Source organism: Cynoglossus semilaevis, chromosome Z (assembly GCF_000523025.1).
Source record: "Cynoglossus semilaevis isolate Cse_v1.0 chromosome Z, Cse_v1.0, whole genome shotgun sequence".
In the NCBI taxonomy this organism is placed as follows: Eukaryota; Metazoa; Chordata; class Actinopteri; order Pleuronectiformes; family Cynoglossidae; genus Cynoglossus; species Cynoglossus semilaevis.
In genome coordinates this window covers 9290545-9311148 of record NC_024328.1, presented here as the reverse complement: position 1 = coordinate 9311148, position 20604 = coordinate 9290545, and the positions used below count along the sequence as shown (strand labels likewise).

At 41.0% G+C, this 20604-nt stretch overlaps 2 protein-coding genes across 3 annotated transcripts in view; one reads left to right on the top strand and one right to left on the bottom strand.

The window, feature by feature from the left end:
* Positions 1-450: 450 nt before the first annotated feature.
* pi4kab (phosphatidylinositol 4-kinase, catalytic, alpha b) overlaps positions 451-20604 on the bottom strand; it is a 27467-nt gene continuing 7313 nt past the window's right edge. Inside the window, exons 14-55 of one of the 2 annotated variants that reach the window (XM_008336125.3) lie at positions 20109-20238; positions 19910-20005; positions 19639-19822; positions 18976-19079; positions 18530-18698; positions 18284-18334; positions 14455-14563; positions 13942-14078; positions 13706-13839; positions 12667-12749; positions 12509-12579; positions 12297-12421; positions 12130-12211; positions 11948-12031; positions 11681-11770; positions 11435-11554; positions 10869-10883; positions 10013-10105; positions 9766-9922; positions 9548-9675; positions 9259-9417; positions 8925-9076; positions 8730-8837; positions 8523-8650; positions 8274-8432; positions 8109-8188; positions 7804-8003; positions 6776-6866; positions 5954-6121; positions 5749-5802; positions 5522-5642; positions 5306-5435; positions 3592-3735; positions 3432-3502; positions 3245-3348; positions 3052-3156; positions 2571-2696; positions 2357-2477; positions 1948-2107; positions 1771-1860; positions 1599-1682; positions 451-1300 (exon numbers count right to left, since the gene is read on the bottom strand). In XM_008336125.3, coding sequence (XP_008334347.1) covers positions 1249-1300; positions 1599-1682; positions 1771-1860; positions 1948-2107; positions 2357-2477; positions 2571-2696; positions 3052-3156; positions 3245-3348; positions 3432-3502; positions 3592-3735; positions 5306-5435; positions 5522-5642; positions 5749-5802; positions 5954-6121; positions 6776-6866; positions 7804-8003; positions 8109-8188; positions 8274-8432; positions 8523-8650; positions 8730-8837; positions 8925-9076; positions 9259-9417; positions 9548-9675; positions 9766-9922; positions 10013-10105; positions 10869-10883; positions 11435-11554; positions 11681-11770; positions 11948-12031; positions 12130-12211; positions 12297-12421; positions 12509-12579; positions 12667-12749; positions 13706-13839; positions 13942-14078; positions 14455-14563; positions 18284-18334; positions 18530-18698; positions 18976-19079; positions 19639-19822; positions 19910-20005; positions 20109-20238 — 4769 coding nt within the window. In that variant the 3' untranslated portion in view covers positions 451-1248. The remainder of the gene's footprint in view (positions 1301-1598; positions 1683-1770; positions 1861-1947; positions 2108-2356; positions 2478-2570; positions 2697-3051; positions 3157-3244; positions 3349-3431; positions 3503-3591; positions 3736-5305; positions 5436-5521; positions 5643-5748; positions 5803-5953; positions 6122-6775; positions 6867-7803; positions 8004-8108; positions 8189-8273; positions 8433-8522; positions 8651-8729; positions 8838-8924; positions 9077-9258; positions 9418-9547; positions 9676-9765; positions 9923-10012; positions 10106-10868; positions 10884-11434; positions 11555-11680; positions 11771-11947; positions 12032-12129; positions 12212-12296; positions 12422-12508; positions 12580-12666; positions 12750-13705; positions 13840-13941; positions 14079-14454; positions 14564-18283; positions 18335-18529; positions 18699-18975; positions 19080-19638; positions 19823-19909; positions 20006-20108; positions 20239-20604) is intronic. The other variant, XM_008336126.3, reaches the window with a different exon arrangement.
* serpind1 (serpin peptidase inhibitor, clade D (heparin cofactor), member 1) lies at positions 14777-17890 on the top strand. The gene is made up of 7 exons (XM_008336124.3): positions 14777-14926; positions 15004-15271; positions 15930-16573; positions 16652-16800; positions 16903-17027; positions 17105-17249; positions 17329-17890. The coding sequence occupies exons 2-7, from the start codon at positions 15012-15014 to the stop codon at positions 17518-17520; spliced, it is 1515 nt and encodes a 504-aa protein (XP_008334346.1). The 5' UTR covers positions 14777-14926; positions 15004-15011; the 3' UTR covers positions 17521-17890.

Genomic DNA, 20604 nt, shown 5'->3' with positions numbered 1-20604 from the left:
GAGAGGAGTCAGCTGAGGTGGCTTGGGCATTTACATCGCATGCCCCCCGGACGCTCGGGTGCCGTCCCTCTGGGAGGAGACCGTGGGGAAGACCTAGGACACGCTGGAGCGACTACGTCGCTCAGCTGGCCTGGGAACGCTTTGGGGTCCCCCCAGAAGAGCTGGAGGAAGTGTCGAGGGAGAGGGAAATCTGGGTGTCCCTGCTCAGACTGTTGCCCCTGCGACCCGGCCCCGGATAAGCGGTTGATGATGGATGGAGAGTCTTTTGAATTTTCAAAACAAACTGTTAACAAACCAGACCATGTTAATGTTCATAGATCTTTATTAATTTAATTTTATATCTTGCGTATTTTTTTCATTCTTAAGGCATGACGACAGAAAGTGGAACATGATTGTTAACGTACAAAGAGAGGCAGAAAAATCTCTCCCTGTTCTCTGCATCTTTATTTACACTCTGCCACATTACATAAATAGGTATCAAGCAAAAAGTTACATGAGGCACCGCACGGCTAACCACAGGCTAAGTGTAACGCTTGCTACATGGCAACGAACAGTTCCTCACCTCATGCCACTGCGCCACTTTCCAGCTGTGCCTGGGACTTCCATTCACCAAAAAAAAAAATAGAATATTTTATTTTTTGTGCATAACTTTTCCTAAACCCTTTGGCTAAAATGTATAAAACAAGGCCCCGCTGTTTCCGTGTTTGCATTGTTTCTCCTGTGATTATAGAAAAGAAGGGAAACCACAAATATAGACCGTCTTTGACTCTACAATCTTAAACTGTTGTAAAATAGGATGTGTACCAGGCCACGGACTAAAGTACTCTGAAAAATACAAGAACAGTAGTACAGTGTTCGACAACTAAACCGACCACACGTGTCCTAATTAATTACAGTTGACTTGGTGACATCACAATGACGTCACTCCAGTAAACATCTTCAGGAAGTCACATTCACAAACAGTAGAAACTAAATTAATTTTTGGCATCTACACCGTACACAGTCAACGTGCAGAGAAAAACAAACCACCAAAGTCAAGATGCTGAAAGTGCAAACTACGTAAACTTTAACATTATTTTAACATAATAAATAGCAATATATTACTAATATATATTATTTAAAATATCTTAACCAAGCATAAAGAACAATTTTCAATAATTCTCTGTGGTGAACGATAAAAATTAAATAAAAAACACACACATTATGTACCGGTGACTACAGCAGTAGCACATGCTCAGGCACAGATGTTCAGTATGGGATCTGATTTTGGTAATACTGGATCATGTCGTAGGTTTTACTCCTGCAAGACAGAAAAGAGGGAAAACATTTTAAATTTGTCATTTTAAATTTAATTTAAAATTAATTACAGCTGGCAGATGAATTAGGTGAGGACTAAAGTGGTATTATTGTAGAAAAGACTGGGTCCCAAAGACTGGGTCGCGACCCTCAGGTGGGTCGAGTTTTTTTTTTTTTTTTGGGTCATCTCGCATCATGTTTCCCAGGAGTTTTACGAATAATGTCTATTGACTTGGGCCATATTTTAAAATATCGGTCCCCAGAAAAAAAGTTTGGGAAACACTACTGTAAACCATACAGACCTGTTGCTGAGGAAACAGTTCTGGATAACTTTGATGATGAAGGACGCTGCGTCTTTCTCGCTCAAACCGGGATTAAACCGCTGCCTGGATGGAGGAGGGAAATAAAGGAGAGATAATAAATGTGTCCATTCACAGCAGCTCAAACTGACTGGCCCAACATGTCTGAACTCACTTCAGTAATTTAATGGTTTGTCCTCTGAAGCAGGGAAGACCGGTGTCCAACATGAGGTTTACCAAGGAGACCACTCCGTCCATGTAGGGCCTGATTGACCAGAAGAACATGAATTACCATCAAGCATCATGGTGGTGCAGTGGTGCAGTGACCTGCAGATCGCGTCGACGTACTGACCTGACAGCCAGGTATCCTCTCACACACATCTCCATGAACCACTTGAAGGGCGTGGCCTCCATCTTACCGCCCATGATCATCACCATCTCATCTGTTAGCTTGATGTCAGGTTCCCAGCCCAGGTTCCCACCAGGAGAACTTTCAAACATGAACCCAAAGTCTGGAGAGACAAACACAAAACATGTCAGCTACACCATTGTTTCCCAAAGACTGGGTCGCGACACTTTTTTTTTTTTGGGTCGTCTCGCATCATGTTTACGATTAATGTCTATTGACTTGGGTTGTGAGGTTCGTAACTTTTAAAATATGGGTCCCTAGAAAAAACATTTTGGGAAACACTGAGCTACACTGTCCTACTGCGGGACAAAGACAAACTGTGTCTCACACACACACACACACACACACACACCGATGTGGATGAGGTGGCCCTGACTGTCCAGCATGATGTTGCCGTTGTGTCTGTCCTTGATCTGCAGCAGGAAGAGCAGCAGGCTGTAAGCAGCCATGCTGCGGATAAAGTTGTACCGCGCCTGAAAGAACGAAAGAGTCGGGAGAAAAGTGTTAAAAAAAAAAAAAGATTTAAAAAAAAAAAGACCAGTGATGTGGTCAGATTGGACATTCACCTTCTGGAAGGCCAGGGTTGACTCGTCTCCATACTGGTTCCTGAAGTAGTCATACATGCCGAAATCAGTCTGTCGGCCCAGCTGATCTCTGGACTTACAGTCTGGGATGCACTCAATGACGCCACACTGTGGTGGAACAGCAAAAAGAGTGAAGGAATATTGAATTACTGGAGCTGCCAGAGTTGTTGCCATAGTAACAAGTTATAGCATACGAACCCCACTACAACAAGTACAAATGATGCCACAAACCCACGGTGACTGACCCAACTGATGATCTGTCACGGCACACTAATGTGCCACGGCACAGATGTTGGGAATCATTGTTTTGGAGAAAATTCTGGACCATTTTTGTTCTTGATTTTGATCAATCAAATGTTTTTATAAATTCACAGTCTTAACAATTCGATTTAAGGTTTCAGGAAGTAATGTTTATTATTGCTAAAAAGAATCCTTTGTAATTATTCCCTTAGTTTGAACTTACGCCAGGAGCTGTGGCCACGACTCTGTAAGGAAACACGTAGAGGTCTAATCCCACCAGCTGGAAGATATTCTTAAACAGGCTGATGATCTGAAGAGCCAGCATGTCCTGGAAACACCAAAGGAAATGACGGTTAAAACAAGTATGTCAAAGTTATGATGAAACATTAAGTTTAGACTTGAATAAAGTCAGACACCTGTCTGCAGTCGTCGCCCACTTTAAAGATGGCCGCCTGCCAGCAGACCCTCTTGGCCTCTTCTTCGTTCTTTTCATCTACAGAATCTGAACGACACTGCAAACCTGGGGGGAAATATCTTCTCATTTCAGCATTTGTAAATATTAAGAATCTACTTTTGATTTTTTTTTCTCCTCACTGGCTTTACCTTCTTTTTCCAGCTCACTGACTCCACAGCGCTTTACTTTAAATTTAGCCAGATACGGAGCTTTGGCAGCACTAAACAGTGATGGAGAGAGATGTGCTGTGAATATCTAGTGAATATGTGAAACAACGAGAGCGGGCAGGGGTTATTTTTTGGGACCCACCTCTGCATGGGGGTCCCGGACTTGTAGTCGATATCCAAAACTATGGCCTCAGGATTACTGGGGAGATAACAGCCAGGCTGGACCTTGATCTGTGACATGGCCTCCAGGCAGGCTCTCTTCCTCTCCTCACCTTTGGGAAAAGGCCTGAGGAAGAAAAACAACAACAACAACAACCTGAGCACAGAGTTTCCACGCCTACTCTGACTGACTGGACTGGGAACATGCGTGAGTATCTGACAGGATGACTCCAGACTGCATGTGACAGTCGGGCTCTGCTACTATTCACAGAGGTAACTCACTTGGGTACAAAGTAATTGCTCGTAGCAGCAGTGAAGGGACAGTAGACCATTTCCACCCCTGATGTGTTACAATTAGTGATGTAATGAGGGAAAAGGAGAGTTCTTTCTGCCACCAGGGGGCTGACAAAAACATGCTGTCCGTGAGCCGGCAATAATGGGCCCTGTCACCAAAAGCTCATCAGCAGCGGAGTCTACACACAGGCGCAAAGGTCATCAGGGGCAGCAGGCGCTCAGCACATAATATATTCCAGACCAGTGCATAATCAGAGAGACAGTAGAGCAAAACAGTGGCCAAATAAATTAACAGCACGGGGATTGTGGGAGCAAATCAAAGCTGTGTGAGACAGGTAGAGGACAAAACAGGTCGACTCAGGGGTAAACCTGTTATCAGTGCATTAACGTAATGAAGATAACGCCGAGGTGGTGAGTATTTCATTAGGGATGAACATCCAATAACAAAGAAGTTGAACTTTGCTACAGAAGTCTCTCCAATAGAGTTAACATGACATTTTATGGGGACATGACACAAACGGACCGGCTGCGACTGAAAGAATCCCAGCAAGAACCAAATTACTGTTTGTTTACATGTATAAATGCACAGTGACATATAAAGCAGGAGAAATCTCATGACATACAAGGTAAAAAGTGAAAAACACGTGCTAAATGACCTTTGAACTCTTCGATGCCATTAACATGGCCACATGGGCTCAGGAAACTGGAGTAAATCACTGTAGCTTCAAACAATCTAATGCTTCAGTAAAATTCTAATCTAAGAAAAAAAATCTGTTTTTTCCAGGGGGAAAAAAGTCACTTTCTCCATACAATCCATCTACCTATCTATCTACCTACCCATTCATCCATTTAGGAAGGAAAGTGAACTCTTTGTCATTGTGACACAGCACCACTGCACACAACCAAATGTGACCTCTGCTTTTAATCCATCACCAAAGTGAACAGTGGGCAGCTTTAATGGGAGCAGTGAGTGGAGACAGTGCCTTCCAGACCCCAGTCCGCTTCCTAAACCACTAAGTCACCACTGCCCCTACTTATCCATCCATCTACCTATCCATCCATCCATCCATCCACCTATCTACCTATGCATCCATCCACCTATCTATCCATCCATCCATCCATCCACCTATCCATCCATCCATCTACCTATCCATCCATTCATTCATCCATCTACCTATCCATCCATCCACCCATCTACCTATCTACTTATCTATCTATCCATCCATCTATCTATCCATCCATCTATCCATCTATCCATCCACCTATCTACCTATTTATCCATCCATCCATCCATCCATCCACCCACCTATCTACCTATCTACATATCCATCCATCTACCTATCCATCCACCCATGCATCATGTTTAAAGGTGTTTATTCTATAGATCAAAATCCTGTCCTCACTTGATAATGGCCGACACGTTGGTGACCTTGTTGAAAAAGTCAAATTCTCTCTGGTAGAAGTCTTTGGCTGGACCTGACAGAGAGCCGGTGATCTCCTCCACCATCTGCTCCAACAGCTCACCGATATCAGCTGTGGGAAATCAAGAGTAGACCGGAAGAAATCAGAAAATCTCATGATCGCACATTGAGACTTGACCGCCGGAGGGATGCTCTTACGATCTTTTTGGCTTCCTTCCTCATCCAGGTAAATGTTGGTCTTCATGTTCCAGATAAACTGGTGAGCCAGCAGCTGAGACTTCTGAGCTGCCCATAGGATGTACTCTCTGACGTAACCCATCTGCACCAGGACGTGAGAGGAACAATGAAAGAAGGACATGGCTGTAAAATTTTACTTAAAAAAAAAAAAAAAAAATATTGTACAAAAAAAAACAATATTAAATTACCTTATCATACCGAAGTGCTTGTACAATCTGAGGAATGTAAAACAAAATTGCATCCTGGAAACAGCAGAGGGAAAAAAAGATTAATTATGAGGCAAGTTAATCAACTGGTAATATATGTTGTATTTTTTCTTTTCAGCCTCATCTTTGGTACATTTCTTAAAGAAACACTAACTAAGACTTTTGCTGATTGTGTTGGTTTACGTACAGGCGGAAAAGAGCGGAGCACTTTGACCCCGTACTGAGCAGTGAGTGGGTGAGGAGGGTACATGGAGGAAAAGTAGGAGAGGCCAGTGGGAGGATCAGCCGGGGCCCAGCACAGGATATGACTCAGCTCTGGAGAGTCAGCATCAATGGTGTGCCATGTCACTAAAAACTGAAAAACAGAAGGTGGAAGAAAAAAAAACATTGGTCTTGGTGTCTGGGAGGGTTGTTTGTCATCGTTGTGTTGAAAACTTGGACTTAGATAATAAACAAGTGAACACATTTACAGAGATGCAAAGGTGTTGAACATATTCATGGCCAATATGTTGACGTCTGTGATGTAAAGGTCACATGGTCAAACCTGAGTCAGAAGCACGTTTACCTCATAACAGTGGTTCTCAAACTGTGCTACGCGTACCACGAGTGGTACGCAAGCGCTATATAGTGGTACGTGGGGAAAATTCACATTTTTACATTTACATTTTCAGTTGAATAAATCTGAAACATACCATGTACAATTAATACAATATTTAAACATAAACATTTCTAAACATCTCTCCTGTGGTGGAAGCTAACAGTGAAGGTCTATGCTGCTATATTCTAATGTTGGTCATCATGGTGGTACTCAGAGAGATCAAGGTTTTCTCAGGTGGTACAGAGTAGAAACAGTTGGAGAACCACTGCCTTATAAGATTAAATTCCAGATTTAGTTTGACGACATGTTATATCCACAGCTGTACTTTTACTTGACTGTGCATGAAAACTTAAGTGCACTTGGATATAGAGGAACCAGCAGCTGGTGGTTCTGCTGGTCACATGGTCTCACCTTCACCGCCTCTGGAACGTCGCACACAGCGGCCGGATCCATTCGCACCAGACGTGTCACCTCAGAGACGATGGCCTCTGTGTTTTTAAATCTGAAATAAGAAACCCAAAAGACACAGGAGAATCGAGGTTTTAACTGTGAAGACATCAACAGAACAATACAAAATGTATTTTAACTGTACATTAAACCTGATATCGAAACGTTGTAGAGTGTTGTTTCCCAAAAACTGGGTTGCAACCCTTATTTTTGGGTCGTCTTGCATCATGTTTTCCAGGAGTTTACCAATAATGTCTACTGACTTTGGTCGAGAAGGTTTGTGACTTTTAAAATATGGGTCCCTAGAAAAAAAAGTTTGGGATGTAGAGCTGTGGTCGCTGAAATGGTTCTTTCTGTGCTGCTGGTATTATTTCTCACTTATATGTGCGTGAGTCGTTTGAGTTGAACACAGGTAGTGTATGGAGCAGAGAAGAACTGCAAACATGTAGATCTGCTCCCAGAAGAAGAAGACTGGAATTTAACTTTTATCTGATAGGCTTCTTTCACTTCATTTTTTACTTGGCATTAATAAAACTAAAATAAAAATTATTTTTTCTGGTTTATTCCTTTCTAATTTTAATAAGAATCAGTCTGAAAACAGTTGGGAAAAAATACAGTAGAACCCCAAGATACGAGCTCTGATTTGTATTCTTTCATTAGAGGGCACCATGCTCATATTTATTGACAGTTTCTTGCTTTATTTCTAGAGAAAATCACGTAGATAATGCAAAAAAAATACGGAAGACTCGCGGGAGATGTGTATGGAAGTCGACGACCACATGAAGTGAACGAGTGAGGCGGCGTGGGCTGCTCCAAGAGCTCGGTCAATTAGCGTCAGTGTCTGTAAGTGTGCTCATATCTCAAATCTTTACTTGAATCTCGAACAAAAATTTCCTTGAAGGCTTGCTCGTATCTCGAACTATCGAGAGTGTAATCTAACGCTGTGGTTCTGGTGTTTGAATATATTTTATAATATTTCATCTGTAGTGTACCTGGTGGGCAGCTGCAGGGCCAGATAAGGTGCTATGCTCCAGGATAGGTTGACGTGGTCCTTCCACTGTTTCTCTGTCAGACTGATGTATTTGGATCTCCAGTTGGCAATGCTCGTCTCGACTGACTGCTCCGTAGCAATAGCAAGCTCCTGAGTGGAGAGTGGGTTGTACCATATGGTCAGCCGTTCGATCTCGCTGGCCTGGAGAAACATGGCAGTGATGAGCCCGAGTTAGGTTTCAGTTTCGGACCGGACTGTATGAGACAAATATCCTGGAACTAGATTTTAAAAAAAAAAGTTAAATACCAATAATGCTAGTAGCAGAGTCCTGCGTTTCATATAGTATTTGTGGAGCTGAGATCCTCTGTTGCTCTTTTTAGACAGTCCTGTCAAAGTCACATATTTCTATTAAGATCTCTCAGGGGCGACATGTTGTTGGAAACTCAAGATTCTTATCCCGTGTGTTGTTACCGGATTTTTTGGAGATGGTGGACATCCCTGAAGACAGAGGATAGGTGTTGATCCATCCCTGAGCCACCTGCTGCCTCTGTCCCACTGCTGCATCCAGATTACTGCGGCTGTCAGTCACTGTCATGACAGACAGACTGTTCACAGACATGTCCTGGGGATCTATGGGAACAAAAATAAATATAAATTAATCCAACTACAGTATCAACTGAGGATTCAGTCATTGTTTTAGTTATTTAGTTTGTACCGTACCTGGAGGAACCAGCTGGTTTGCAGTCAGATATTTCTTATCTGACAGCAGAGTGGCATAAAACTTGATCATTATACTGATGTCTTCTCTCAGTCGTTTGTCAGTCTGTGTTGGGAATTTGGGAGCGACACTGCGAGGACAAAACAGAGATGACAAAGTGTGAAAAAAAACAAAACAACTTTTAATAAAATATTTTGTTACTCTCCTACCTGAAATAGTCAAAGGCTGTGGAGTAGATTTTCTCTCGGAGCACGTTTCTGATGGTGGCATTGGTCACCACATCAGCATGTAGTAGAGTCAGACCCAGAGTGAGGAGTCTAAAGGCGAGTGGTAACACAAACATTTGGTCAAGTCCAGGATTAGTACAGAGAATTTCACAGTTTGTTTCGGTGTAAGAATGACACCTGAATCTTGGTCCAATGGCAGCAATATGACGGTTGAGGCTGCTTTTAGCTCCACCCACATTTAAGGTCAGGGATCGCTGCAAAACTGTGGTGAAAATCTCCACCTGATCCGCACTGCTGTATTTGGCTATTTCGAACCTCTGCACAAGAAACTGGAGAAGGAACAAAATATTAGACCCGAGATTTCAATGGTTTTTAAATTTGTGCAAGTTTCAGAAAAATGCAAATGTTTCAGTGGACTTATATCAGGTTCTATTTGTACTGGCATGTCAGCAAGACAAGTAATAAAATTAGAGTTTAAAAAAAAAAAACTTTTAGCCCCAGTATCTCACACCTCAATCCAGAGAAAGTGAGGGATGACATCGGGTGCACAGGGCGTAGGTTGACTCTCCTCGGACACGGCCAGTGGACCTGCTTCTACTTCGGTCTCTGAAAACAAACCCGTCTTCTGCTCCACTGTCATCTGCCAAGCACCTGCCATCTCACGCATGAACTATAAGACAAAATTTAAATAATAATACAAAATAAATATATACAAATATCATATAAATATAAGTATAATGTTATCAAAACTATAATATAAATAAATAATTTAAAAAAATAACAATGATAAGTTGCCATACTGGAACTTCCACTCCATTGTGAGCAGCGAGCAGCCACTCCCAACAGGCGATAGCTGTTTCCATCCCGTGTTCTGTGAACATCTTCAGTGGAGACCAGCACAGATGGTGCAGGAGCTGAGGATCACAATCTGAAGGACATGATGTTTTAAGTCACTCTTATTGCAGAATACGTGAACATCATCGCCTACGTTAAAAGGAAACGTGGCAGATCTGCTCACTTTTGGTAATGATGAGCAGGGCGGCCATCTTGAACATGGTCTGTGTGAAGGCCTCTGGGTCGTTTTTGTCCAACGCATCGGTCATCTGATTGATCATCAGCTTGTTGAGGTCAGACTGGCTGTGAGTGGCCTCTGAGAACTGGATCATACCGGTCACCTGGACACCACCCATAAAGACACAGGTGTGAATTGTCATGGATGTAGACATGAAGTGATGTCACCTTGGTTTGTATAAAACTGAACAGACCTCTCCTGTGTAGCGGTTGCGCAGGTTGAGTGAAGCCATGAAGTTGGAATAATCCTTCTTCACACAGGTAGGTCTCTCTGTCAGCTGAGTGATCTGATAAAAACATATTAAATACAACACTTAAGAAAACTACAGCTAGACTTAATTAAAGAAAGTCACTGCAACATTTAATATATTAAAATAAGAGAACTTTTGTTGATGTTAAAAGCCACTTCCAGTTTCACCAGATCAGAAATAGTTTTTAGTTTGCTTTAGAAACTGACAGATTGGACTCCGGAGCAACAGGAAGCGTCCGCCATGAGTCAAGATTTGTCCTTAAACTAAGCAAGGTAACGTTACAGACATACACATCACGACCCCTAGGGGCAGCGTTCAGTTCTAAGGATGTCATTTCCTTATTATTCCAGTAATAATTTAAGAAATAATTTTATTTTAGTGGATGTCCTGTGACAATAAATCCACACACAAATCCACCTGAACTCAATGTTTGTTATGGACTTTTAGCTTCTTTGTTAAAGTCAGGTCATCATCATCCACAACTTAAATATCAAGGACTCTAGCCTTGAGTTTTGAAAATAGTGAGAATGTTCCTTTGGGGTTTTTTTTTTTTTTTGCACTTTCCTTGTTTCCTGAAACTGAGACTGTATTGTGTAAAAATGAGTGACCAGAGTACATTTAATACAAGGACTGATGTGACATATTGTGGCAGTGCATTAGCTCACCAAACTATGACTATGAAATATGTAACTCGTGTGTTGCAATCAAAGCTAAAAGTAGTTTAAATAAATATCACATGTAGTGAAACAATGGTGCCATGCCTCAGCTCTCTCAGTCTAGATTCTGAGTTTAGACCAACCTGAGGGAAAGCAGCCTACGGTTGGCCACGTGGAGGAGCATAAGCCAAATGGACACCCAGCCAACAAACCCACCCGTCCATTGCAGGTAAGTAACCAGGTACCCAGCAAATCCATAAACCAGCCAAGCAACCAGGTAGGCAGATTGATGCATTATTAATAAAGACAAAACACAACAAAATGAAGCAAATGAAAGACAGATAAAGCAGAATGCAGGACCAAAAACAAGAACAAGTGTGAACGTTCACACACAGCAAGCAAAAAAAACCAACAACACATGCACGGATAGACGTACAGTAAATATAGTACTGCAAACAATAATAGTAACTACAGTGTTTTCAGTGAAACAACACGTATATTAATGTGTATGTGCACAAAGGATAAAAGTCAGAGACGACAGACGCTTTGACAAAGCTGTTACATAAAAAAGCACAATGAGGTTTAAAAGCCATTACACACAATTGATCTTTCATACTTAAGTGATTTCATTAGCATCCCCACTGGTGAAACCTGTCAATATTGATGGGGAGATGATGCGACAGCATTTGCGTGTAACCGTGTAACTCACGCCTAGTGTTGTACTCTGCCTGTTGTAGCCTGCAAAGTGCAGTATGCTCTCCGTAGCCATAGCCAAGCCAGTGTGCTGGGACAGTCCTGACACCCAGTTCTGGTGTTTGTTCAGGTATTCCTGCAGTAAAATGTGGCATTCAGGACCAATCAGTGAGGAAGAGGAAAAACACAAGAGAACAAAAAAGTTAAACGAGAGGCTTGGAATTATGTTGTGATTCTCTATGTTGTAGTTCTGAAAACTGACCTGTAGGTGGGACTTTGTGACTGAAGGAGCCCATTTCATTGCCTCTTTCAGGATCTCACCACAACGAGCAGCAAAATCTTTGACTATACTCTATAAGAAATATTAAAACTTAATGAGTTTAATATTATATTATAACAATACGAAGAATTTAAATATCTGCTACTAAACTTTTACTTTTACTTTAACAAATCACAAAATTCAGCGTCACTACTTTTCAAAATAAAAAGAAGACTCTGCTGCCATCTTGTGGTCCTAGGTATGACTCACCTCTCGGGCTTCATAAGTGTCAGGAACGGTGATTCTGTAGGGAGTGTCTGGAATATCATAGTACGGCTGATCTTTGTGGATATCCTGTAAAAACAACATAAAATTTCCATTATAACAAAGTTTTTTTCTTTGACCTTTGTGTTACAGTCTGGAGTTAAATCAAAAACATTTGTTTTTCTTACAGCACTTAGTGAAAGAGACAGTGTCTGCAAAATATCCAACATTGTCTTCAGGACACGGCCGCTCCACAGCAGATGTGGGAACCTGGTATTTGAACACCAACGTCATTTAAACATCTGAGAATGTAGCAGAAAAATAGTTAACTGTGGGTTAAAAAACAATGACCCACGTCTCAGCCAAACCAGAGAGGTATTTGTCTGCCACTCTTCTGATCCTCTTGTGGGTGTGATTAAAGTTGATCAACAGAAACTGGGCATGTCGCTCCAGTTCTTCTTCGTGCTCTTTGGTCTTCGGCTGCAAAGACGGAAAAAAAACATGTTTATTTTCTTAATTACCTGCTGTGAAACCACGACATATTAAAGATATCCTTACAACACACACCTTTTCAGCCATCATTTGGAGAAAAACATCAAAAACTTTGTCACCAACACAAATAATGCACTGCATCATGCCTGTGAAAAAAAAAAAAAACAGAAGGCTAAATTAGTAATATTTCAGAAGACGAGCAAACAACCAGTCTACAAGCGTCAGGTCAGCACCTGATTTGTCCTTCTGAATGGCTTTGTCCTCAAAATATCGAAACATGACCTGAAACCTGTCGGGATCATTGGATCTCAGCATCCTGGAGGTGGAAACAGCAGGAGGATTAAAGAGTTGTTTTTTTTAAAGTCAGATCCAACAACAACAAAGGAACAAATCATTTGTTTTCCATAACAAAAATACATAAACACTTTACTCTTGGCCTGTGTTCTGTCATTGTATGAAATTTAAAATGAATAACTCAGCTTAAATTTTGTATAATTCTACAGACAGGAGTACAATTGTAATCATATAGATTGGGGTGGTCTCCAACCCCTGGTCTGTGGACCAGCACCAGTCCATAGGTCACTTGGTACCGGGCCACAGTTGGAGACACTGAAAATGTACCTAATTTTCACTCATTTACTTCATTCATATAAAATCCAGTCATATCCTTTACTTTTTTTATTTAAAGATAATCTGGCAATATTTTAAAATAATATGTCATTTAGACTCTGATACAAACAGAATAGTATAACTAGTAGATCACAATCTAGTAGATATTTTATTCTGAAAATTTAATGATCCTTCAATCCTCAGCACCTTGATACTGCTCTGTAGTAACAGCTGGTACTGGCTGACCAGTGTTTGGAACAAAAAAGGTCAGTGACCACTGGTATAGATGTAACTACTCCTGATACATGTTTCTGCAATTGATTAGTATTTGATTGATTATAATAACCTTTAATTTCTCAGGTTAAGAAACTCGGTTGCATGGACTTTACTAAATTATTTTTAAGCTGTCCACACAATACTGCTTGGCGGGCCGCATTTGGCCCCCGGGCCTTGAGTTTTACACCTATGCTATGGAGGAATGAATTTCCTGTTTTTACTCCCAGAACTACTTCTTGGGGAATAAAGAATTTCTCTTTCAGATACTGTTTTTGTGAAGCCCAACTATTAACTAACTGTGTTACACCAACAGAATGAAAAGCCTCCACTAACACAGTGACACAAGGCAGAAAACTGACAGACGATGTTCATGTGAGTGGAGCTGACCTCATGTATTCTAATCTGTAGACTGACAGCAGATAGGTGGACATGGCGAAGTCCAGCTTGTTAATGAGGGCAGATCCTTCAGGAGGAGGGTCCAGGAGATTGCTGATTGTTGCCCTCAGCTCACTCAGCTCTGCCTAGTGGACAAATAAAGTAATTGCAGGGTTAAATCCAACAATTTTTTGTGTGGCATTGAAAACATTTTTGTTTTCATTTTTAGAGAGAGATGATGACATCACCGGTGTAACTGTGTCATTCTTTAGAGCTGAGTTGTACTGCAGCTCAGAACGAAGAGGTTCTCCGCTGGGGAAGGTGAGGAGAGGAGACTTGGTGGCGATTTCACACACTCCTTCATACCACTCCTCTGGCCAAAGCCCTGAAAATGACATGTAGTTGTTGCAGATGTATTTATTTGAACAGTATTTCATTCATTTCATTAACACTCAACACAGCTTGTTAGTAACAGGGTTTTGTTCAGGCTGTAGGTTAGTCATCTTAAAGACTGGGTTTTTACCACTTAAATTCCAATTATTTGAAGCTTCAACTTTATAATTTTCAAACAGACAACATTGTTATGGGTGCTTAAATAGTGATGCATTTATTCTTGATGCTGATTTTACAAATTCTATGAATATTTATCTACATTTAACAAATTTATCTCTTTAGTGTTGTGTTGGAGTAAATACCATCTAAAAGTGAAAAGGTCATGATGCAGATTAGAACATGCTGTGTACTGTTTTCCACTTCCATACCTGATCCTTCTTCTGCGAAGCCCATGACCACAGAATACAACCAGAAGTCCCTGAAAAGCTTCTGGAGGCGGGGCTTAGCCTCCTTGATTGGCGGAAGTCGTCTGGTCAACTGAGTGTATGAGGGGGTAAACTAATCATTATTTTTACTTTAATCTAATTTCAGCTAAATTAAATTAAAAATAGAAATAGCCAAAAAAAATAAATGACATTAAAAATACAGCTAATTAAAATTAAACACAACATTAAAAAAAAACAATAATACAAACAAGTGTGTGTTTACAGTATTTTTTTAAACATTTTTTAAGCAGCCAAATTGTGGAAAGTCAAAGACTTTCAGTCGGTCAAAGCACTTTTTGTTCTGTTTGATTTGGTCTATTTGTTCAGGAGGAGCCTGCATCAAAGTTCAGTTTTGGATTCAATTCTTTGCTCTTAGTCCTACAGACAGAAGCACTTAGACCAGCTCAAAGAAACGGTAAGATATTTCACTCACTCCCGCATTCTGACCATTCTAAACTGAACTAAACTCACAGGGTGTTCTCTCCGCCTTAGGCCTCAGGATGTGGGTCACCGCCATCATCTCTGTCTCCCTGTTGTTCAGTCCATGCCTGGCTGATATCAAAGAGTTAAGCTCGCACTTCACTGACCTTAGCCCAGACCCCAGAGGCCTTGGAGCAGATGGAGCAGCAGACGTGGACACCATTCCCTTGGACTTCCACAGAGAAAACACTGTGACCAGCGACCTCATTTTTGACGGTTTTGAGGACGACGACTATATCGATTTTGACAAGATCCTGTCAGAAGGCAGCGACGACTACACGTACGTGTATTGTGTACTTGTAGATTGCGTAGAGGTAGTTAAAGTTACGGTTATGGTTATTAAACTTATGGTTATTACATTGTTGGAACTACGAGAAATTATTCTTTTCTAAGAATATGTGTAGTTTTTTTTTCTAATCACACCTTAACAACTCCTTAATGGTTTTTAGCTCCTGTTTTCTTTAAAATTTTCTTTAAAATTTTGTCCAGGTTCAGTAACCTTCACTTGTCTGGTGGAGATGGTTCTTTATGATTAAAAATATGCTTCTTTTTTTGTATTGCTGCAAATGGAATGGCAAACAAACAAACAAACTTCACAGCTCTCTTTCTTTCTCCCTCGTTTTTATTTACCTGTGGAGGGCGTTGTTGTTTAGCTTATAGGCCTCCCCTTCATTATCAGAACAGGAAACATCTCTATATTTAAATATCTCCATATATATCTTGTAGATTTTCTAGGTTAAATAGATTATCAACAACATTTCTTAAACCAGTTATTGAAACTCTTGAGACATTGAGCATCAACTACCTTTTTCTAAAAAAGTCCTGTGCTGTAGTTTGTCTTTTTTTTTTTTTTTAATTTCCAGTTCTTAATACATGGTTTCTTGAAATGCTGCGTTCCACATGATCTGTCCCTCATCTCTACGCATGTTGTTTTGCAGCGAGGGGGACGAGATAGACGAGATAGCCACACCGGCCCCAGACATCGATATCTTCGCTGAACCCTCCGATCCCAAGATTCGCCGTGCTAGACTCCTGCGTCTGTTTCACGGACGCTCTCGCCTTCAGCGCATCAACATCGTCAATGCCCATTTTGGCTTCAACCTCTACCGCAGTCTGCGCAACGACGTCAACCAGACCGACAACATCTTGCTGGCTCCGGCTGGGATCTCCATCGCTATGGGGATGATGTCTTTGGGCGCCGGTGCCGGGACTCAGGATCAGATCTACAGGGCTCTGGGCTTCGCGGACTTTGTCAATGCCAGCCACCATTACGACAACTCAACGGTGCACAAGCTCTTCAGGAAGCTAACACACCGGCTCTTCAGGAGAAACTTTGGGTACACGTTACGCTCTGTAAACGACGTCTACATCAAGAAAGACGTTCCTATCAAAGATACTTTTCGTGCGGAGACGAAAGCTTACTACTTCGCGGAGCCGCAATCTGTGGAATTTGGGGATCCCGCCTTTCTGAACAAGGCTAACCGTCGCATTGAAAAGCGAACCAAAGGGCTGATCAGGGAACCGCTGAAGAGTGTAGACCCAAATATGGTGCTGATGCTGCTCAACTATCTGTACTTTAAAGGTGAAACATCCATCATCCAGTTTCAACTCCCGCGTCAATGCAGATTATTTCTTATCTGACTTGTTTGTTTGTTTACAGGTACATGGGAACAGAAATTCCCTAAAGAAATGACACACTATCGCAACTTCAGGATCAACGAGAAGGCGAACGTACGTGTTCCAATGATGACCAACAAGGGCAACTATCTGGCAGCTGCTGACCACGAGCTGGACTGTGACGTCCTGCAGGTGGGTGGACATTGACGAAATGACTATCAGAACATCTTGAACAACATGAACGTCGTGTGGGTAAACATCTAAGCTGCACAATAACAACTGACCTACTTTCAGCTGCCGTACACAGGAAACATCAGCATGCTGATTGCCCTGCCGAGAAAGATCACCGGGATGAGGAACCTCGAACAGGAGATCTCTCCTACTGTGGTCAACAAGTGGCTCAAAAACATGACCAACAGGTCCACAACGTCATGAGCTTTATACTAACTGAAGGGCTTATGATGCACTAATAATTAATTTTTTCCCCCCTCTGCAGGACCCGTGAGGTTGTGTTACCTCGGTTTAAATTAGAGCAAAACTTTAACTTGAATGAAAACTTGAAGGAGATGGGCCTGACTGACTTGTTTCAGGCCAGTGGAGATTTTTCCGGAATGACAGATGAAAAGGTTTCCATGAACTGGGTGAGTAAAAATATTTAGAGGAAAAAAAATAATAATAAAAAAACCAATTTCCATGTCTTCTTATTTCTAATCTCTGCAGCTGAAGCACCAGGGAACTATCACTGTGAACGAAGAGGGGACAGAAGCCGCTGCTCTGACCCAGGTGGGCTTCATGCCCCTCTCCTCTCAGATCCGATTCACCGTGGATCATCCGTTTCTCTTCCTAATCTACGAGCATCGCACAGAATGCCTGGTGTTCATGGGTCGTGTGGCCGATCCTTCTCAGAGCTAAACTACGCAGTACACAATGTCCCTCTTTAGTCAAACTAGGTTTTAACAAACCTCCAAAAATACTGATTTTAACAACTTAGGTATTGTTATTAATTTAAAAACAAAACACAATATGTCAATTGCTTGTTTGGTCTTTGCTTTGTAGTTTGTCTTTATTGGAACATTTAAACTTCTCTATTCTGTTTAGAGCTCTGAGTCTGAGTCATACAGTGAATACTTGTTATCTCTTTGTTAATGTTTTATCTAGTGCAGTGAAGGAAGAAAAGGTAACAGTCGCTGCACCAATACTGTTCTGTACAGATATAATACCAAGAAAAACATGGATGAATTCTATCATCAACAAAGGAGATAATAAAATAATAACCAACACATTCTCACGTCCAGTTACATGACATTTTGGGGCGGAAAGAACTTCAAAATGGTGTAAAGTCATAAAAAAAATATTTTATGTTTTATATTTTATGTAACTTTACATTTAGCACAGTATGATAGTAAAAGAGTTGTTATTAGGCTGGTTAAAAAAAAAAAACCTAAAAATAACAAAGCACTTGAACTGAAGAGAGCTGATGGAGTAAATATTTGATCAGAGGGTTAAAAGCTCACTCTTGGCACAGCGTTGTCTGTACGAGTGCAAATACTCCAGTAGATCATTTAACTGCACTCTGAGAGAGTGATTTGTTAAAACACAGCCTTTAAAAAAATCCTAGAAATTGAATTAAAAAAAAAACATCTGCTAAAATATATAAATATTCAAAAGTACTCACCACAGCAATGACCGGGATCAGGACACCCAGATTTCCAGCACTGCTTGATGCCTATAGAAAATAAAGAGTCGTTAATGACGTCACAGCACTGTTTTTTTTTTATTATTCTAAGTTGATTGTAAGTGTAAACGTGAGAGTGAACAGTTGTTTGTCTTTATACATGGCCTTATGATGAACTGGCGAATGGTGCGGAGTGTAAGACCGCCCTCGCCTGGTGACTGCTGGGATCGACTCCCTGTACGGTACCTTCAGTGCTGGTCCTTTATCTGAGGCTCTCTCACTGGCTCTCTTTCCTTCCAGACCCAGTTGGACAAACAGCTCTAAAAGGTTTACCATTAGTTCGTCCGCCAGCTGCTCCCAATGCAGGTTGGCTGCGATATTAGCTAAAGCATTTATCACAGCCAAAGAACAATGCCTAAAAAGAAAAAAGGCACAGATTGTAAGCAAAAAATTAATTAAAAAAAATCTAAAGAAAAAGCCAGAGTTTCTATTTTTTGTTTTTAAGTTTGGTATTAATGAAATTTCCAGAAAACAAACTTAAACTTGGAATTCATGCATGCTACTTTTATAGCCTTAAAATTTTGTTTTTCTCTCTTTATAATCAGAATTTTAAAAATTACAGATCATAGTCTTTGTGCATAATTTCTTTTAACCACATTTTTCCAAAAGTGTGTTCTCGCTGACCCTCTGACCTGTAGCCTTGATCTCTGTAGTCTTTGGTGGCGGAGTAAACCACTGAACTGGCCTTCACACTGATTTGCTGGAAAAGGTTCCACACTTCCTGGTAGATGTATTGCTGTTAAGACACACAGAAGATGAAATGCCACGGTTGGAGTGTGCAAAAAAAAGAAAAAAGAAAAAATCAATACAGCTCAAGATTAAAAGCCAATATCCTTACATTACTTAAACAATTTCCTTTCTACATTAGCATATAAATATGTCAAAACTACATTAGGACCAAACCATGAATCTGCACCTGCTACACTGGCTGCCAAACCATCCTCAGTCCTGGGTTAATTATGGGCTCTCTAGTGACACCAGCTGCCAACAACAGCCAATTACACTCCACGGATGTGTCAGCTAGAAAACTAGAAGCTTGTACTCAATGCAAAGTGTAATGAGCAAGTAAATGCTGTGCAGTCAGGAGGCTTGGACTAATTACAGCTGCTCTGTATGGAACGGAAACAGTTTACTTTCCTGCTATTTATGGAGCAATAATGTGACAGCTTACATCTAATTAAATGTAATTTTCTCCAGTTGATTAAATACTTCATAATTTAAATACAATATGCCGTGATGGCTAATAATTTCCTCCACACCAATGCAACAGCCATCTGTAACCTTTGTGTACGTACATTTCCTGTGATGACCATGCAGCCCAGCTGGTCGATGATGAGAACGTCCAGCTGTGAGGGAGGCTGACAGAACTTCTGTTGAAGAATCTGAAGGATGTGCTCCATGACTTTAGGAGCATCTCTCAGAGCCACTGCGATGTGACCCAGGGCACGAATGGTGTGATCGGGGATGAGGTGAGCATCCCTGCCAAAAAAGTATTTTTTTTTTTCATCAGCATCAAAAACCTGCAGATGTACTGTGATGTTGTTTACAGTTATAAAAGTTTCCTACTTGTCATTTTCTTGTGAAATGTAAAGACGGTTGGACAAACTGGCCAGAAATGCCTCTGCGATGACCCGGTCCATGGTCAGTCCAGCTTTGAGACATCTGGGAGACGGTAAATGCACAAAGATGAATTTTCACTTAACAATTTCTTTCTTTCTTTTTTACAAATGTCATTTTGTTGCTTCTCCTGATCTTTTTGCCCAACCTGCAAATGTTGTCGATAGAAATGTCTCTCAGCTGCTCATACATGGACGGCTGGTCCTTCCTGCTGGACAGGGGGGTGAAGGTGGACTGAGAATGTTCGTTGGTCACATTGATCCTTATTTCTCCGGCACCTTGAAAAACAACAGAAACACCAAAAAAGAAGATGAAAATAGAGGAGAGAACATATACAACAAATGTGGAAAATGCTGTTCAGATTCTGATCTCACACAGAAAGGTCAGACATAATCATTAACAGCTACAGATTTATTATATATAAACCAGTTTATGGACAATAGAAAAAAAATCAGTAACCTTTTTAATTATGTGTTTGTGCAGCTGCTTGTCAATACACACCAACTTTATTCAGATCAATGGTAGATAGAGCTGGGCAATAAACATTGATTGATATCTTGTTATTGTTTCACCACCGACAACATTCCCCACTGTTTAACTGTTGATTTATTGTCCTGCTTGTGCTGCAGTGTTGAGTTAATATA